The sequence below is a fragment of the Sipha flava genome, unplaced genomic scaffold (assembly GCF_003268045.1).
Source record: "Sipha flava isolate LNK unplaced genomic scaffold, YSA_version1 241_pilon_pilon, whole genome shotgun sequence".
Lineage (NCBI taxonomy): Eukaryota > Metazoa > Arthropoda > Insecta > Hemiptera > Aphididae > Sipha > Sipha flava.
Genome location: NW_020272889.1, coordinates 7,450 through 29,149, shown reverse-complemented (window position 1 = coordinate 29,149; position 21,700 = coordinate 7,450). Strand labels below are relative to the sequence as shown.

Genomic DNA, 21,700 nt, shown 5'->3' with positions numbered 1-21,700 from the left:
AGCTTCTACAACTTCCGAGCCCTAGCCATGTGAAACAAGTATTCGCACGTTCATAATTTGTTCTGTTTTGACAAATCATTCATAATGAATGTTTTAACTGACACGAGTAACTTCAAGTAGAAACTATTTTACTTTTGGTAATTTTCGATGATCAGTATTGCATTATGACAGAAAACTGAAACGTGTGAACACATGCTCATTTTATATTTTCATTAAAACTATAATTTATTTTGTTGACAATAATTTTTTACTTATTTACTATACATACCTGTTTTATACATATATTAATTTTAATATTTATAATTTTTAAAATTATGTTAAAATGGCGTAACGAATACATTAAACAAGATTTGGACAAGATTTAGTACATAGCATTATTTTCTGTTAGTTTTCTAAACGACTTTTATGGTCCAAATTGTAAAAGTATCGGCGTTTGATGAATATACTTATTGTACTCCTGAAGAATGAAGTATATTTATAAATTTAACATAAACCCTTAAACTATTGATATCTTATATTTTCATAATAATAAAAAATAACATATATAATAAACTCCACGTTAAGACGTGCAATTTTTTTACTCATAATATTATAATAATATAAATATAATTTTCAAACACAAACGTAATGTAATGAATTATAAATTAAAATATGAAGTCTTGCTGATAAATGATACTGGTCATATTAAATAAAAGAAACATATATACCATAATCGCATATTAAAAAAAAAAAAAAAAATGTATATTCATATTCTAAATGTAAATAGAAAAAGCTAGGAACTGTGTATTTCAATTTAATAAAGTTATTACTATAAAATAAAAATAAATAAAAGTACATTTGTTTGATAAAAATTATTTCCAAAAGTTGATGTTTTTATAATTTACTTGAATTTTCTTTTGAAATGTCGATACATATTACTTGTTCAATTGGTAATTCAATTGTATTTGAAGAAATATCTTTTTTCCTGTAAATTATAAAACAACATATATTAATTGATTATTATATTTTTAGTTGAAATTTATGAAAAATAATACGTTAATTTAAAGTTAATTTGAAGGAAATGAGTTAAGTTAATTTATCAGTAATAAAATAAGTTAAGTTAACTTAACTTTTAACTTATTAACTCGTTAATGCCCAGGTTTGGTTTAATTTAACCAGCGAATAAATACTAAAGTGAGTTAGTAAGAGTAGACATCCTTTAAATTATTTAAACTAACTGAAAACAAATATAGTTAAAAATAAAACAATAATTTACCTTCGTCCAAACAAATGCTTCGTCAAATTTCCAAACGGTCCTTCGACGACCATGTATAATATTAAACTCATCAAATAACATTTAAATGAATCAAAAATCGACAATTCCAACTGAAAAATATGAATTTATTAAGTATAAATTAATTAAACAGTGCATTATAAATAAATAGTAAATATAAATATTTATTCCAGGATGTACGTGTATTTATATATTTTAAATATAAAAATTCGTATATTGAATTTTAATATTTGCCTTACCAAAGTTTTTGCTGATAAATAAGTAGGTTGTCGCTGAGAACTCTGCGACATTTGCATAAGAGGTAAATTGATTAAGAAAACACTGTATGAGAGTCTTCCCAAAATCACACATAATCTATTTGTAAATATTTTTGAAAGCAATCCTGTAATTAGTACAAATAAGTTATGTTGTGTAATTTTCACAAGTTAAGTATATTACAAATATCAATGTATTGTGTATTTAAATTTAATATTTTAATCATGAATCCTAACGGCATTTCGTTGAGTAAATTTCTAATCATAGAAATATCGTTCTTTATTTTGCAAACGGAATGAATTACTGTATTCTAAATATTTTTTTATAAAAAAAATGTTGATGATTTTACCAATATCAAAACATTCAATCATTAAATGTATGTAATTCAATAAAATTTGTGTATTTGATTGTAAAACGTATTTGTTTATAAAATTCGTTTTCATAAATAAATAAATTTCGGATTGCAGTTTATAATTTAGTCATTACAATGGATACTGTCGAAAATTGATTTTTGAACTTTGTTTCTAATTTTGATTTAATGATAATTCAAATTACCATAACCAGTAGTTAAGTGACAAATAGTAATCCATGCACCAATTGTTGTCCAAGTACAATGACTTAAAGTAGCATATAAAGCATGTTCAATTGGAGAATAAAGTCTATCATATTTATAAAATTCTGCCCCAAGAAGTTGAATACATACACAAACCAAGGTAATGAGAATGGATCCAGCATAGACAGTTATCTGTGAAAAAAAAATGCTTCTCTTATTTAATATGTATAAAAAAATATGGATATTTAAAAAATTAAAATGCATAAAAAAATGTACTTGTGAAAATTTAAATTTTGATTCTTTCAATTTTTGTCCTATAAAACCCATTGCCAAGCCAAATATAAAAGGGATTGCTCGTAAGTAAGGTTCTCTGTATGTTTGATTAAATACTGTGGAACCTCTTGGATTATTTAAGAATCTGTAATAAATTTTATTATTATCATGTAACCTAATACAACAGCAACAGTTATAACAAAATACTAAACATTCTAGTGTTAAATAAATTTTATTTTATTGAAAATGTATTAACTATCTAAGTAGAAAATTCACTAATCAGTTGTAAGTGGATATTTAGGAAATAATATTGATTTTTATTGACTGCATCAATAGTAATTATAGCAATTATAGTTACATATATATATATATATATATATCTACAATATATACATCCATAAAAATAATAAAGAATGTTTTTGAAAGCTTGGATTATTGTGAAACCGTTATAGCAATCCTGTTACAGCTCGTAAAATAATTTTGTTTACAACTTGATTTTTGATGTATGACCCTCAAATTATCTATTTTTCAAATACTCACGGCAAATCAACTTTAAGTATTCCATCAATTTTCCTCACATACGTGATAACAAATGGCAAAAAGAGCGATACACCAATCAAAATACCAATTAAATATTTTCCGTATTTTTCATTTTTCGTATAAACACAAACAGTTATTACTCCAATGATGAAAAATTGTATATCACACGATAAGTACCAGCTCACCAAGAGGCACTACAACAGTCATATTTATATTTATATAAAAATATTTACTAAACTATTTACAAACGTAAAATAAATCTTACTTGGTACTTGGAATCAAAAAAATTACTTATAAACAGTACGTTTGTCCACCAATAGTTTTTACATAACTCGGCTTCTTTCCATGTATTTTGTGGCCATAGCGGACCGTCTCCAAGATGCGGTATAATATTAGCAGTTATCGCCATTATCATGCAGTAGGTTGGTAACATTCTAAAATGGTTAGAAAACGTTATTTAATGACTCTAGACTTAACATTTCACGGTAATCATTACCTTACTACTCTATAGATAATTGGATATACAATTTTCATCCAAATTGGTCCAGATTTTTGAAATACTGGAGTGATTGTAATGTAAATGAGATAGCCGCTCATGAAAAAAAATGGATCAACTAAATTCATGCAGGTTAACAGAATGTCTGGTCCATTAATATACATCTATAATTATAATTTATATTTTAATTTTAATTTTTTATTTTCTCTCTAATCATGTATTTAAAGTCTATGATCTAGGAGTAAATTAATATATTAGTCTATATTAGATTGAATTTTAGTAATTTTTAGAAAAATTTAACTGTGGATCTGAATAATATTCATAGCGTAAACAACATTATACTTATCTATAAATATATAAATCGTATTAGTTTAATATATAGAGTCATATTAGCTACTTTACTTTAAACTTACATTTTCGACTATTTTAACATTAGTCATTGGATTGCCTCCTAAGTACATAAATCGATGACCTAAAAGAATGAACATCATCGTCAGAAGTTTAATTCCATTAATTAGATTTAATTCATTATTTTTATCGTATTTTAACAAATCTTTGCCAGATTCAATGAATGAAAATGAATATAAGACTGAATGAATATCGTTTGCTGAAATTTAAAAATATGAATGTATTTCAAACAATTTTTTTTATAGTATAAAATGTTTTGTATCTAGAGCAAGTGAAAATTTGTTAATACTTACTTTTTTTTAGGTGTATCTTTTCGGCAAGATATGTTTGTGTACTGATATATCGTAATAACACAGCAAAGAAAAATGAGTACTACGAGAATTGCACTAAACCAATAAAAACATTTTTTTTGTAAATTTTTGTAGTTGGTACTTGATCATTTATATATATATGTGTGTGTATATATAATTATATTACTATTTATTATTATATATATATATATAAGTAAACAAGGGTGCCCATATGAGGAGGTAAGGGATGGATATGTCTCCCCCCTGGAAAATGTCAAAAATCTTGGAAAATGTTATCTTCCTATTTATGAATGGTTGATAAATAAAAATGTTGTAACGCCTTGAGAATTTTCCTATGGGCGCCTTTGTTAGTAGATAACTAATAGTTAAAAGATTTATGTCAACATAAAAATATATGTGTCTGAATAGTATTTTTGTAAAATAAAAAACGAAAATACTTAAGAAAAAAAGAATTCATTTTGACAAGCCTGGGAAAATGATAATTTTTAACTGAGTTAAGCTAAGTTGATGGAAAATATTTTAAAAAACAATAAAATAAAAGCTACATGAACATTTTCAATTAACTTATTATCTTATGTTTAGTTATTTATTTTTTCAATATCTATGTAAACACCCTGTAATATGGATGAAAATAATAAAATCATAAATATTATTGAACACAGAAAATAGCCAATAGTTTTTTCTATAAATATTATTAAATTATGAAGTAATGATGAATATAATTGTGTAGTGTAGATACCAAAAGTATACAAAATGCCGAAATAAATACAATCTTTTGATTTAGTAATACAGATAGTTAGATATTATACATAATTAATTATTAATATTTATTATTTATTTATTATAATTTTTATTAATTAAAAATAACATGGTATTTAAGAATGTACTTATTTTTTTAACTCAGAATACGTTTTCAGGGAAGTAAGTCTAAAAAATAACCCAATTGGTTTCAATTTAAAAACAACTTATTTGTGACGAAAATATTTTATAATATATTCTTGAGAATTGTACATTTGTGATTCGTATCTACTCGTAAATTAATATAATAATATTATGACATATTACTTCTTAGTTATTAGTATTTATTAATTATTATTATTTTTATTATTGCAATATACCCGTATGATACAGTATGGTATAACTTTATATGTATTTAATTACGTATGCTGACATTTAAGGGTAGAACACGATTCCGTACGGTCCTTATCAGCGTACGGAATCGTACACATTTTAAAGCATACGATTCCGTACGTTTTGTACCTAAGATTTTAGTGTAACGTTGTCAAATTTCTAAATAAGTTAAAAAATTATGTAATTATAAATTTACTCTATTAATTTATATAACACATATACGTATTATACGTCGTAGATATCATACAGTATCGGTCGACATCGACATCTTCTCAAAGTAAATCGCAATAACACTATTAGATTTGATATGATTTTTAATCATTACAAAATAATTTATCAGTAACAAAAGAATATATTTGTGTATGTAGGTACATCAAAACCAAAACTACTGATAATCTACAGCATACGACATAATATCTTGATAATAAATTAAGATAGGTATCAATGTTTATTTTCCCTAGTCGTCGCATGCCAGTCGATAACCACATCGTTTTGCGTAAAGTGCGGTGCGTTATAAAAATATAAAAAAATAGTGAACATGGAAAATGAAGTTAAATTTATAACTTCGGAAAAAGGAAAACCACTGGTATTATTTAATTTCCATAAATATCGGCTTATACGAACACGAAAAGATGGTTTAAAAAAAATGGTTATGTATACAAAAATTGTGTTATGCTAGGTTAGCATTGTGATAAATGGAAATTTAATTCATCAAACATCAAATGAACATAATCACTGTGAAAATTCAGCCCAAAGTGTCGAAAGACATGTACTGAGAGAAAACTGTAAACGCAAGGCAAGTGGATCTATTTCTATCCGACCTATTAAAATAATTCAAACAGAACTCTTAAAAAGCGTAAATTCAGAAGAAATTGAACATAGCGATATACGGTCAATCAGAAAAGCCATGTATGACAAACGACGACAAATATACCCGGCTTTTCCAAAATCTTTAATTGAATCAATTGAACAACTCAAAAGTATGCACAATAATGATGTACTTAAATTTAAAGGTGAACAATTTATTTTTGTACCTGATAACAAATTATTCGTTTGTATAACTACAGAACAAAATCTTAGATGTATGATTAATTCATCAGATTTTTTTGCTGATAGTACTTTTAATTACGCGCCGAAACATTATATTCAGCTCTATACAATTAATTGTTTACAAAATGGATTTTATATACCCGTAGTTTATTTTTTCTTGCCTGATAAATCTAAACAAACCTACATTGACATGTGGTTATTTCTTCAAGAATTAAGTGAAAAATTAATTTTCAAAAGACTTGTTATTCAAAAGTTACATTTAGACTTTGAGATAAGTGCTCATGAAGCATGTAGAGGGTGTTCCCAAATGTAAAAATTCAAGCATGTCGATTTCATTTAGGGCAGTGTTGGTGGTGAAAAGTAAATATACTTAAAATGTATTATTTCTTTATAAAATGATAATATTCAACGTATTAACTTTACAGATAAATTCTGAACAGCGACTCCGAACAGCATATACAAATGACGACGAGTTAGGAAAATGGTTAAAACTATTTTTCGGGTTGCCATTTCTATCACCACTTGAAATCGAAAATGCATTCATTGAACTTGTATCTATATGTCCTAACCTAGATATAGGATGTTTATTTTCTGATTTTATATTGAAAACATACGTAGAAGATCACTGTTTATTTTCACCGAAAATTTGGGCTCAAGAGCCATCAGAAAATCCTCGGTATGTATAATAATATATAACTATATATGACTTTCTTGGAAAATGTTTTCTTCTTATTAAATAATTATAATTATTAAGAAACATACTTGCTTAAAGTGTATAAAAACATACATAAAGTATTTTAAACTAGAATAAAAAATAAAAAATATACAGATAAATCGTATCGCCAATTTGTTCATAACCACCACGATTAATTTTTGTGCGCGTGGCCTAAAAATAAATTCTAACATGATCGACTCAGTAATCGTCTGCGATTTACCGGTCGACCAGTTTTATCATATAACTACATTAATCTTATATAAACGTTTTGTTTTCATTTATTTGTTTATTTTACTATATATTTTAAAGTACAACAAATGGATCTGAGAGTTTCCATAGAACATATAATGCCCAGTTTCATAGTCCACCCCCTTCAGTTCATTTGGTTATAGCAGTTCTAAAGGAAACACAAGAAGAGACTTGCACGAAAATAAGATCTGTGTCTAAAGGACGTTTGAATCAAATGGCCTTAGCCGACAAACAGCGATTACATCACACAATAACCGAACATAACAAATTATTAAATCATAGAAATATAATAAAATATTTATCAAGTATTTGTATTAATTACCAAGGTATCAAATTATAATTATTAAACCATTTAAAAATTATATATTTTAAATGTTTATATTTTTTTATTTTTAAATGACAAAAATTAATAATAATAATAATAATAATAAATAATAAATGGCAACGTTGCATGGAAAATCGTACGGAATCGTGTTGTTTTTGGGATCATTTTATAATCCATTGTTTGTTAGAAATCGTACGGAATCGTATTCCCAAAAAGGTAAAACGTACGGAATCGTGCTTTACCGGACATTTAACACATAATGTATTTTCTGTAAATTTAAATTTATTAATATTTTTAAACATCAAATTACCTGGTTATATGAAATGCTATACTGTAAGGATACATATCTTCCTTGACAGTACATAAAATTGGATCTATTTTAACAACAGTATTGATTTGTTCTGGTAAGAATACTTTGTCCAATTCATTTTGCAACGTTTTTTGTAAATCTGACGACGAACAAGAAGCTGGAATGCAAATTCCTAAATTTAAAACATTTCGTGGAATTTGATCTGGATAATTGATCCACTGCCATAAAAAAATGAATACACCATTTAAAAATTTAATAATAAATCAAATTAAGAAACTTAAAGTATAATGTAAATAGATTTAAAGATCACTTAAAAAGCCACAATATATTAATTATGTCAAAAACTGTGAACAAAAAATATTTTATTTCATCTTTTCTACAAAATATTTATTATTTTATAATAATATGAATATCCTAAAAATGTAATATATATGTATATATTTTTTCTCCTACATAAACAACTAAAACTTCAATATATAAATTATTTGTTTTAATTGTAAATAGAAAAATATTATTTTCTAAAACTAATCAAGTATTTGTTGAATATTGTACCCCAAGTACGTTCTGCCATGCATAATAACTTCCTATGTTATTCCTATTGTGTACTTCGTTGTGACTGATTGTGTTCTCCGCAGACGGTATTAGTTTTATTTCAGATAAGCAATACTGGCCTTTAACTGGATGATGTATATCAATACACTCATCGTAAAATCCCATATGAAATGTATTCCCAGATAGAAAACCGTTTGGATGTCGAGTCCATGATTCTGCCACTGAAAAGTAAAATATGTATTCGTAGAATCGAGATATTGATTTATTTTACGTAGGTCATTTACTTTAATCGTGACTTTATTTCTTATATTTCTTCGTGATTTTATTAACTTTATAAATTTAATATTTATAATTATATATATAATAATTTAAAAACTATTAATTATTAATTATTTTTATTGATTTTATATATATCTGACGATAAATTTTTAATTGGAAACCGTTCGTACTTTACAAGCAGTGTTATACATTATCTAGATAAAAATATTAATCTTTTTATCTTATCTAGATAATAATAATTTGAAGTTTGTTTTTATCCATCTTTTTAAATGAAATGGTAATCTAAGATAAACTATCTAGATAATTTTGAAAAAAGATAATTTTTTTTTGTGGGAAGTGAAACGAGGAATAATAAACACTTAAGCTCGGTTTACACGCAACGACTTATTGTACGTTTTGCTGGACATATAAAATTAACAATAAGACGTACATTTTATAAAGTGTCTACACTTTCCAACTTTTACTCAGTTTTCCATCCCAGTTTCAACTGTATTTCTGTTCATTATTCAATAGTGTTCAGTTAATTTAGTGATGTTTAACAATATGGAAGAAGCACTATTGTGGTTTACCATAATTTTCCTAATACGTGTGCAGCAGAATTTCGTAGATCAGACATGTTCGCAAGAAAACAAAAAAATACCATGTGAATCAAATTTTGTATTATTTATTAAATTGTATAGGTTAATATACCTACTAATAGTAGGTCCTACTATAATATATTATAATTATTAAAAACAAAAAAACGAAATTAAGTTGTTAAAACTATTAAGTAAAAGAGAAAATTAAACCTAAAAAGGACGAAAAGTTGTTCTATACACCAATTTTGTATTTATATGTGACGACATGTCGTTCAATTTCGCGTAAAATGAATCCGTGCCCATCAGTCTTTCGTTCCAATCTTGGATTTCATTCCGATTCAATAAAACGTACGATTTACTGTATACACGCTCCGTTTTACTTGATACGATTAGTCGTGTTCGATAAAACGTACGATAAGTCGTTGCGTGTAAACCGGCCTTTAGTATTACCGTATGTACTTTTTAAATTTTAAGTATTCATATTCTATAAACGAAGAAAAGGTATTGTAAAATTATTTACACAGAAAACATATAAAAATGAACCTATTTCAAAAAAATACCATTCAATTTTATAAGGATTAAATTTCACAATATTACAAAATCTTTTACAAATTTTAACTATAAGTTGGAATAAAATAACTTAACCTAACTCAAAAAAAATATAATAGGCTGATATAATATATATATTTAATATATTAATAATTATTTTTTTTAATTATTCATAATATCTTTTATTTTCATAAAATGAAACAAATACAATTTAAACAAGAACAAATAAATAATTTCATATTATTTTTTAATTATAGAATCAACCGAAATTAACCGGTTCTAGATCCCTTACTCTTTTAATAAACCGAAACCAAAACCGAAACGGGAACCGAAAAAACCTATAGGTTCCAGTCTCTGATATGTATACCTAATAGCTAATAGTATACTCATATAATAATAATATAGACAATAAATATGTGAACACATGGACATAAAACGTCAATCATTGGCTGGAACGTCCATAAATTACAATGTACAAACTTAGATTAAAGTAATAAATAATAATAAAGGCAACCAGTAACCACTGAATAGTGGCTACGGCTATATAGTGTTAGTGTATATCATTGGTTCCCAAATTGGGAGGCGCGCTCCTCTTGAGGGGTGTGTACATATTGCTTGGGAGACAAAAGCAGTTATTACGAAGTACAATTTTTTTTTGATAAATTTCGAATATTCTAAAGTTTATTTGTAAAATACACAAAAAAAAGGTAATCGATTTTTTCAATTTATAGAAGAGAGGGTGTTCGAGATTTTTGAAAGTCTACAAAGGGGGTGTAGAACAGGAAAGGTTGGGAACTATTGGTGTATATAGATCTTAAATCGTGTTAGTGAATACTGAAAATAGCAACAAGGTAACAGTAATCACTTATTAAGGCGCGTTTACACGGTGACAGTACAGTCATGACAGCACTATCGTATAGTAATGCAACACCTACTGTCACATGAAGATGAGCGTTTACACGGTGATAATAATTGTCATAACAAATATTGTGTTTCGTGCGATAGCTAATTAAAATTGACTAACAGTGTCGCTAGTTTATTTTATTATTCACTTTATTATAATTTATAATTAACTGATTCACTTATTGTTTTAATTTTGCCTATTCTTAAAGTCAGGTATACATTTATCCCATAAACAAGGATGTTCTTCGTAATATTTTAGAAATTGAATAGTATCAAAAACCATTTTGAATTATAATTTCATTTATATAATTTTCAATTAATTATTATAATTAGATATATATTATTATTTAAACATTTAAATTAATTGAATAAAAAACTGTAGGTATATGTAATAATAAGTAATAATTGATAACAACAATACAAAAATCGTACTACGGTAGTAGTTGACAGTGTGGTAGTCACTGTTTACACGATAGAAGTGGCTGTCACACTGTCAACTAGTTACTGTCTACTATCTAGCAGAGCTAGATAGTTCGACAGCTGGCAGTTGACAGTGTGGCAGCAACTGTCATTATGTTTACACGGCGACAGTCTTATGACAGTGACTATCATGACGGCGACTGTCGAGTGCTACTGTCATCGTGTAAACGCGCCTTTAGTTATTGATAAATACGTACGGTTAAATTAAATAAATATACCGAAATATAAAATAGTTTTAAAATTATGATATAGGTATTTAATCAAATATGAGTTTCATAAATATAATATACATATATACATACATACATACATTCATACATACAGATATGCATTAAAAATTATAAATTGTCTATCAGAGACCAGTATTAATAACACTAATAATACTATTTTTAGTATCCTACATTCATACTTTGCTACGTTAACATATAGTATATCTCAGTATTCACTTACTCGATTGAAGGTTAGGTTAGGTTAGTACTGTTAACGAAGTAACAGTAATCACTTATTAGTTGATAGGTACTTATTGGTAAATACGTACGGTTAAATAAAATAAATATACCGATTTATATGGAATAGTATTAAATTGATGATATATTTAATCAAACATGAGTTTCATAAATATAATATACATACATAGAGATATGCATTAAAAATTATAAATTGTCTATCAGAGACCAGTTTTAATAACATTAATAATACTATTATTAGTATCCTACATTAATACTTTGCTACTTTAACGTTCCATCGACCTTCATTGTTATTAGTTATTTTCGGCTGTTCGATGTTAATAACTAGTTGTCCCTATTTCTCAATTTAACATGGATAAATTTATTTCTCAAAAGAGGAAGCGGATCCATAAAGATGATTTTGACATTATAGGTATATGTTTATATCATAAAAATCATAAAACTAGGTACATTTTTAATTATACATTATTTATATTATAATAAATTAATTTGATCTGTAAAGTGATTAATAACATAAAATAAAAAGAAATAAAAATAGTTTATTTATAATATCTTAAAATATTTATGTTTAAAAAATTTGGGTGATAAAAAATAAAAATAGGTTTCTGTACTATTATCTGTCTAAATTAGCAAAATTAATTTAAATTATTTTAAACCAATTAAATCATAATTAATAATTAATTTTTTTATTCATAGAAAAATAACCATTTTACAAATGTAAGTTCTAAATGATGAAACTGTTTAAAATTATGTTTTTATCTAGTTTTATCTGTTTTTTATTTAGATAAATGTGGTTATCTTTTATCTATTATCCAGATAAATTTTTAAATATTTATCTATTATGTTATCTAGATAATATTTTGGTTATCTATGTACAACACTGCTTACGAGTATAAAATAATCCAGACTAAACTTCTATTTATTTATTTATTTATATATTAATTTACTAGTATAAACCATTTAATATTTTTTAATTTTAATTTTACTTTTTATTATTTCATTCGATGCAGGTGATTTTTAAGGAGTTGACTATAGGCAATTATTTACACGCCTGCTTGAATGCCTTGCTATATTCTCCTTTCTAGTAAACATGTCGAGGCGAGCCGCTAATCACCTAAGCTATGGTGATAGAACCAGTTTCTCCAACTGAAACCCGTATAATTATACGTTTTTTATTATATTATTGCAGACGTAATTGGCAATTTATTATAAATATAATCAACAATATTAAATTAAAAGGCTAGATTATTATTTACGTTTTAAAATTTAAATAAAAATAATACAAGATTAAAGTAATCATTTAAAAGCCTGTTTTTAGTTTAAATCATCAGTTAAGCCTTGAATCAATAATTTCCGGTTATAAATTTCTATTATTTTTACTTTTAAATGAATTTTAATTTGTATGACTTACGTTTTAATATGTATTATCAATATATATAACTAAAAGTATAAATTTTCATTTATGTTTTTCAAAAGTATAACATTATCGAATAAACATTATACATTATTCAGACTACGCATGGGATACAAAACGTTACCAGTTTATTCCAACGCTTATTACAACATACAGAAGAAAGAAATTGAAATTCTGAAATTTGAACCACAGATTTTGTACCCGACCAATGCCGTAGATTAAAAAAAATTAAAATGTAAAAATATAAGAATATAAACTATATATTTATATAATTTTATTAAGAATAAATATCATTGCAAATGATTATATTTTCTAGGCAATGACAAATTTTTTTAAGGAATTCCAAGGAAATATCATCATTTCCTGATTGTCAACATTTCCGGCAGCATATATAAGAGTATGACATTTATAGTGAGTCATAATGTGCCATTATTAATGACGTATTAGGTGTATTTGGAAAAATAAAGTTTTTCATTTAAAGTTACTGTAACAGGTTTTGTAAGATCACTATAATGAAAATAATAACAAAGTGTTGTACGATAATTATAACCGGTTGAATTAAAACGTTATTTAAAATGTTTCGGATTTTTCTACGCTGTACATTGGTAGCAGTGGCGGTCAAATGATTTTGTCATGGAGGGGATATAGCTGATTTTTTAACAAACACTATATATAAAAATCTTTATTTTTAAACATGGAAATTATATTATATTAATGATATTATTAAATCTATTTTTCTGGTTTTTTTTTTTGCCAATTCGTCCAGTACTTCGTCTACAGTTATATTGACAACCTCACGACGAACAATCATAGTGGTTAAACCATTGAGACGACTCTAAAATAATATAATTACACAGTTCATATAATAATATAATATATTATGTTAAGTATTAAGTACTACATTTAAATTTCATACATTCTTATAATTTAACTATAAAGGAAATGAAAAAAAATCTAAAAAAGTTTGTTTCAATTAATATTTTAGTGTTGTTTGGGAGGGATCTATCCCCTCATTCCTTCCGTTTGATCGCCACTGATTGATAGGTATATTAGTCAACTCCTCCAGACTACATTACTAGATACTACACTTCTTATTTGTGTTATAATCTGTTATGATTTGTATCATTGTTTAATATAATCATCCAAATATTTTTATAATCAAAATCACAAACAAGTACCTACATTATCAAGATTTTCTCATTAAAATAATTCGCAAGTCTGTTTTTACCTATCTGAGATTATTATATACTTGATTCGTAGCAGATTTCAGTCAAATCAGTCCGTACAAGAAACATGTTGATGAATTTGAACAGAAACGTGTAATGCAATTGATATGTTATCCTTTACTTAGCATTATAATTTGCGCTTGAATTACATATATATTTTCATTGCATTTTTCATGAATTAAATTAGAGAATACCTGATTACTTTTTCATTAAGCCTGCACCAGATGTTCATATGTTATGGTTGGAAAGTTTATAAATTATTTGAATTAAATATATTTTGGTTATTCAATATGATAATAAATATAAAAAATGTTATAAATAAAATAAAATATATTAAACGTTCCAAAGGCAAATAGTACAGTGAATGTAGAAAATTATTAATAAAAATAAAAACTTAAATATCAATACGATTATTAATTATAATAATGTAACATAATTAGATATAAATACTATTATGAAAAAGGAAATCGAAATCTTTAATTATATTAAAATCCTAAACCACTATATTAATAGGCCAATCAATAATCGAATTCTAAAAATTTAAGGCAATATAATTCAACCAATGTTATATATCTGGCAATATGTTATGTAATAAGCTATTAAACTGTATAATATTTAATTGGGTATAGGACACTAATTTTAGAATATTAAAACCCGATTAGTGAATCATTCTCAAAATTCCAGGTCTTTGCACCCGAATTAACCAAAACCCGAATAAAATATTGGTTTTAACCCGAAACCCGAATAATTTTTAATTTTACAATCTTTGTGTGATATACCTTTTTGTATGTATTTTTGTGATTATTTCAATTTAGTTGTTTAATAGTAAAATAATTCTTCACAGGAATAATTTCACAAATAATATACAAAATTGTTAATTAATCTTAATTTATCTAAATAAAGACAATAGCAATACATCATATTGACAGTTGTGCATGAATGGTATGGTATGTTGAATGTTCAAGTGTAAATAACTGGGATACTATTTTTAAAATTATCCCAAGCGGATACGTCGTATTATTATAATTTAATAAGTAATAGATCTTCTACGAATCACCGAGTCATTATTTATTGCAATACTGTAAGTCTGAAATATAATTGATGTCTCGCATATGATTACCTAAATTGTTATTCACATTATTCGTATTTGTTCAGTGTATGGCGTGTAGTACATATGTCTATGGCGTGAATTGTCAATTTTGGTTGGTGTAATAATTTCATCGTAACATTCATAAGTACAAATTATTATTATTTTTGTATTACGCTATGTTCTAGTTAGTGCGTTTTTAGTGTGAGCACGTACCACAAACCATAGGCAGAAATTTGATGACATTTGTGGGGGGGGGGGCTGAGCATTATTTGCTTATTACACCTATAGAGACCACTGTGCGCAATTATTTATTTCAACAAGGCAATTTATGAAATTTGACAATTTGACATTTTTAATCAACAATTTAAACAAAAAAAACAATTAGGTGCCTTATCTTAAACATTTTTGGAATAGGTATTCTAAACAGAGATTATTAATTAATTAAATTAAACAACCTATATGGGTATTATTACATATTATTAATATTACATTAATTGCGATCGTTCCAAGTCATGACAAGAAGTTTGTAAAATCTTACAAATTTTATTTTATTTTTATCACAGAATATTTATTTTTTAATTCAGTTATTAAAAATGCATTTTACAATTATTATAATTATTGTATTTTTAGTCTCTTAACAATTTTTAGAGTTAGGGGGGGCTAAGACCTGTTCTTTATATTTATGGGGGGGTTTAGTCCCCTCAAGACCCCCCCCCCCCCGAATTTCCGCCCATGTCACAAACACAAACGCAGAATACAAAATAGTTTGTTTTTTGTCGCATGCGATATGGCCGCATTAATTAGGAATAGGACATAGTGTTAATACTTTTAATCTTAATAGATATTATAATTTATAAGCTTCATACACATATAAAATAACCCCCCTCTTCCCGAAAATAAATCATAGTTACACCATTGCTTGAAATTAACATAATGATAGTTTGGTCTAAAAAACTGTTGCACAGTTGTATAAGAAATTGATATTTTATTACATAGTTAGGTAACAAAAAATATAAATATTTCATTAGTGGAGGGGGGCTCAGCCTCCCCACAAACCTCCACCAATGAAAAATAATATTTTTCCTTGACTACTTAACACCCGTATTAACCAATATTAATCCGAATAATAACGGTACCCAAACATTTGTTTAAATGTTGTATTGCGGTATTTTAATATCCAAATATATTCAACACCCGAAACCCGAAACCCGAAAAAATTATTCGGATGCAAAGCCTTGCAAAATTCCATACACGCAACGAAAGTAAATGAATATAAAAAATGAGATATTTAGATTTACATCGTACTGAAATTTGAAGTACCTTTATATTAAACAAAAAGAAGTATCACAATAAAATTCTATGTACATTTTTTTATTTAATTTTTGATTTTTTTATTGTAAATTTGTTTTAAGTACTTTGCCAAATGTCCCTAAAGAGATGTTTTATAACATTTTAGTCATGGGACAAGTTATACGCTGTACCTAAGGGTTCTGTGGGACAATCATGAGGGTTCTGCGAAATGTTCTTGAATATTAAGAACAGTAATAATAATAATAATTTACAGTAATAATAATTGCAGAATTGAAGTTAAGTTAAAACGTTAGGGTTTCACGAAACAAAAAATATTTACTAAGGGTTCCGTGGTTGTACAAGTTTGGGATCCGCTGCTCTATTCTATATAACTTAATTTTAAAAATAAGAACATTAATTGTAAAAACATATTGGAAAACGATGTATTATCATAATTATTTGCTAATAACCGTTATAGGAAAATCTTAGGGATCAATTAAATAATAATAAAAAATTTAAAAAATATATTTAGTCAAGATATATTTATTAATTATATGTTACTTTATATTTTATTTATAACAAATATTAGTATATATATATTATTATAATGAATATTTATATTTTATTGGAAACAGAAAAAATATTTAAAATTGTCTAAAAGATTTTTTTTTTATTTAATAATACTTTTTATCATTCGAATGATTTCTAAAACATAATGAAATATTAGAATATTTAATATTTTGAAATAAAAATAGGTATGTACATCAAATAAGCTTCATAATTGTGCTGATGTTAATTGTAGATTTATTGTTCACAATTTATTTTTTATACTTCTTAAAACTAAAAAAGGGTGTTTTAAGTAAATGGCAATGATAGTAAGTTTCTTGTTTATATTCTAAATTATGTAATTTGTGTTTTATTATAGGGATGTCATGCACAAGTAACGAGTCGTCAGCGTTATAACTAGGGCAGAGAAGTTATAGGAGTTAAGATTGGAAAAATATGCATACAAATATGCACATAAAAAAATTGAAAATATGCATTCAAATTCATTAAATATGCAAGATAATATGCACAAAAAAAATTAAATTATATTTTAGAAAATAAAAAAATTAGATATAAAATAAATATAAAAATCATTGCATTGCACAATTAATTTTATTTTAAATATTTCCTACGTCGAATGATCGCTGATGTTAGTAAGGTTTTCTTCAATCTCAAATTTTGGATTTATTCTTAAAATAAATATTAATTAAATTAATACAAAAATAGTTTTAAAATAAATTTTTTCTCACCTGATAAATTATTGCATTGCACAACTAATGTTTTTTTTAATATTTTCTACGTCGAATGATCGCCGATTTTCAGCCAGTATGGTTTTGTACCGAAAAAAACTTCTTTCGAAGTCTGTTGATATTACTGGTGCATATTTATAAAATATTAAATCATTTCCCGTTAGGTCTTCTGGTAAACTATCCGTTGATGAACTTTCTCCATTCAAAATTTTTAAAATTTTTAATATTATTGCGAACCCATAATATTTTTTTTAAAAATTGGTTAAATTTGGTATTTACTTTCATTCCAACGTCACCCGCAACTTCGTCCAATTTCTTTTTTGTGAAAATTACTGTTGTTATTGAATCAGTTAGGTAATGATACTCCTTGTGATTCTAATTTAGTTATGGTTGATGGTAAAAACCCATAATTTGAATGTATAAAAGTTAAAATTGGTTCCATTGAAATTTCATTTAGAAAGGCTTTAGATTCTTTTATAGATACAGCTAGAATCAAAATGTTGCATAATATCTCGTTCTTGCTTAAAATATTGGCAGTTGTTATGTAATAATGTAATAAGAAGTAGCTTCAATCCAAGAACCCCAACGTGTAAGTACAGGTTCGGGAGGAAGAGGGACTCCGGGAGCTTCTGTCTTAAAAAATAAAACACGCGAAGGTGCTTTTAAAAATACTTGCTTTCCTTTTGCTACTAATTTATCAACTCTATGAAAATGACTCCGAATATTTTCTACCAATCTATGTAATCTGTGTGCTACACAAGTAATATGGATTATCTTGGAGTACAAAGCCTATATAGTTGTACTTGCTTTTTTCATGTATGGCGCAGCATTGCTTAAAAATAGGAGGACGTCATCATGACGAACACCGTTGGGTCACAGGAAAAACATTGAGCTGTCAAAAAGTTTGGTTATTGTAGAAAAATTAGCTTTTTCTAAAACTTCGGTATTTAGTAAATATATTTTTCCGGATCTATCCTTCAGTAAAGTTCCGATTATTATGTTTGCAATATATCTCACTTGCACATCTGTCGTTTCATCTATAGAAACCCATATTTTATTTCCTACCACGTCTTTTCTAATTTGATCAATAGCTTCTAAATAGCAATCGTTTGTATAAGTTTTCCTCAACGTAGATACACTAGGAATATCATTTAGAGTATATTTTTCAAAGAACGATCGGAATTGAACATTAGAAATTTTATCTAAAGGAATGTTTGCACACATCAAAGCCTTGCATAAATCATGTGAAAAAACAGATTTTTTGTTTGACGGCTGTGATATAAATTGTTGTTTATTTTTTGCGGGTTTATTTCGACGAGCTAATAATCGTTCGTGTTTATTTGTTTTTTATATGTTGAGTTACTGTAAATTTTTTATCAGCACTTACTTTAACTTCACAAATCTTACAATAAAGTAGCAAATGTATCTTCATCAAACTGTTTCACATACTTGTTAAATATATTTGCATTTATTTTTGACATTGTGCAAAATGTTAGCAGAAATGTTAAAAGAAAAAATGTAAGCATGGAAAATACAACAAACGGCACGCAGTTTTGTATCGAACGACACTTAATACCATACTAACAAAATTACTGACGAACAGTGAACTCTGGACACATAATAATATTGATATAAAATTAATAGAGATACTTAAATGCCAATTACTTCGACATAAAACTAATAAGTTATAATAATAAAGATAAGTTATCTTCGATAACATTATCCAAATGCTCAGCTAAAATATATGTGTACCTATAGTAAAGTATATAGTCTACATGGGCATCAAATGGTGTACAATGTATTTATACTATATAGTATATAATAGTTTTTATGTAGAATATGCATGAAATATTAAAAGAAAAAAAAAATTTAGTTTTCAACTGTGGGGCCTATGACTTATATTTATATCTTGGTTTGCTATAAAATAGAGGCCTAGAATAAAACATGCAAATCCTATAACTTCTCTGCCTTAGTTATAACTATTATAAATTACAATTTCTAATGTTAACGTTTATTACTGTTGCCATTTTGTCATTATTTTTAAATTAGGTTTTATATAAGTGTCCCTTATTTAGAGATTTTCCCATTGAAAAGCAGTAAAAATGTCGCTATCGAGAGGTACTTGGTATTATAACAAAGTATTCATTAGGTGAAGTTTAACTGTAAATCAGTTTTTCACATTTACTATAGTAAGAAAAAAAAAAAAAGAATGCTAGGTGATATTTAAGTCTTTGTCATTTGTGGTTGAATTTAATCAAGCTCGAATTAGCAAGAAACGGAAATAACATTTTAATGCGAATTTTAATTATTTTAAATGTGTAAGTTAAAAAAAAAACATAATTTATAAAATATTACAATATTTAATTTTTTATTTTAAAAATTGAAATGTATAGGTAGTAGATACCTATATATTTATTAGGTACCACGTTAATTAAAACAAAAATAATGATTAACATCTATAATTTTACACTTACTATAACAAATGTAATATGTTTGCGTAACATTAGTATCCATATTGACACTTACTTCTTACAGCCCAGTTGGTGTGATTTCTTAAGTTGCGATCGTACATCTCGGATTGCTTTCGGCAAGCGGTGCTCCCAATATTTCGCACGGTGAAATTAGCCAACGCGCGATAAAACAAATCGGAGGCCCACAACTGAGGTTGCATTTGGGTATTATTGGTTTGGCCGTTGATTTGAACAAGCATGACCGCAACGATTAACACGACCACCAATCGAAGCGACGGGTAAAACATTTTTTTTTAATATTAAATATTATTATACCGAAATCAAACAATATAAGAATAATTTAAAATCTATTTGAAAATTGTCGAATAGTTGACGACTACGATCTATGAGCATAACCGACGGAGTTGAAATCATTAGTGTTCTCCGTCTGCCACGAGAATGATGTCCACCTCTACCAGTCCAGTATTCTATCCACACTATATCGCAGTATAATTTACAAATATTATAACATCCTTCTTTCAATAACATTCAACCAGGATTGAAATGTTTAATCCGGTATAGTATAAAACACGTATTATACGTACATATAAAACGTATAGTATAAAACAAGTAGTTTTATAGGTTTTATAGGTTTTATATTATATAAAAATAAAATCCCTTATAAACAAAAAAGCATTTATAATTTAAACACAATTCAATAAGAAAATATAAATTATAAATAAGCAATTGTGGTGCTATTAATCTATTGTTAATAATTATCATTATTTTATTACAGATGTATTTACCATATAGTAAATTCATTGTACTTGGAATATTTGTAACACTTTTAATATTTTATATTAATAGATTATAAATGAAAAACTAAAATAGATATGTTATATAAAATAATAGAATTATACGTTTTAGTAATTTTATACGTGGGATATTATACGTGCAACGTATATAACGTTTTATACACGTATATTACCATCCCTGCTTTCAACGGTTATAAAGTCTGGAATTACTGCATCAATAGAATATTTTTGTATTTACCAAGGTCAATAAGAACTGTATAAGCGGATTTTGTACCAAACACAATGAGTGTATACCATTAGGTGTCTAAAACTATACTTATAACCAGGGCTCGTAAGTTCATGCCCTAAAAAATTCCTAAATAAGCATGTATTTATGCACTTAAAATTGGCAAAATATGCTTTGAACTAAATATCTAAAATTAT

General features: G+C 26.2%; 1 protein-coding gene and 1 pseudogene across 4 annotated transcripts; one reads left to right on the top strand and one right to left on the bottom strand.

Annotated features, from left to right (window-relative positions):
- Nucleotides 1–669: 669 nt before the first annotated feature.
- On the bottom strand, nucleotides 670–20,962 carry LOC112684129 (nose resistant to fluoxetine protein 6-like). 4 transcript variants are annotated; one of them, XM_025555456.1, is made up of 14 exons: nucleotides 20,539–20,622; nucleotides 12,684–12,843; nucleotides 8,442–8,662; nucleotides 7,890–8,107; nucleotides 4,093–4,184; nucleotides 3,804–3,997; nucleotides 3,391–3,554; nucleotides 3,160–3,328; nucleotides 2,895–3,088; nucleotides 2,358–2,499; nucleotides 2,084–2,273; nucleotides 1,513–1,655; nucleotides 1,256–1,365; nucleotides 671–964 (listed from the first exon to the last, which is right to left on the bottom strand). In XM_025555456.1, coding segments are annotated over exons 2-14 (1,929 nt in total). In that variant the 5' UTR covers nucleotides 12,685–12,843; nucleotides 20,539–20,622; the 3' UTR covers nucleotides 671–873. The 4 variants fall into 4 exon arrangements, with proteins under 4 accessions (XP_025411244.1, XP_025411241.1, XP_025411242.1 ...); XM_025555455.1 differs by lacking the exon at nucleotides 12,684–12,843 and having other exon boundaries at nucleotides 677–964; nucleotides 20,539–20,959; XM_025555459.1 differs by lacking the exons at nucleotides 12,684–12,843; nucleotides 20,539–20,622 and having other exon boundaries at nucleotides 670–964; nucleotides 7,890–8,046; nucleotides 8,442–8,557.
- Nucleotides 5,833–6,707, top strand: LOC112684130 (annotated as a pseudogene).
- Nucleotides 20,963–21,700: the final 738 nt, after the last annotated feature.

Excerpts from the sequence above, each read along its gene's own strand:
- LOC112684129 (XM_025555455.1), bottom strand. The coding sequence starts at position 20,770 with ATGTTTTACCCGTCGCTTCGATTGGTGGTCGTGTTAATCGTTGCGGTC. Across the intron at positions 8,663-20,538 it reads CACCAACTGGGCTGTAAGAA|TGGCAGAATCATGGACTCGA; the intron begins GTAAGTGTCAAT and ends TTTACTTTTCAG. Across the intron at positions 2,274-2,357 it reads CAAAATTTAAATTTTCACAA|ATAACTGTCTATGCTGGATC; the intron begins GTACATTTTTTT and ends TTTTTTTCACAG.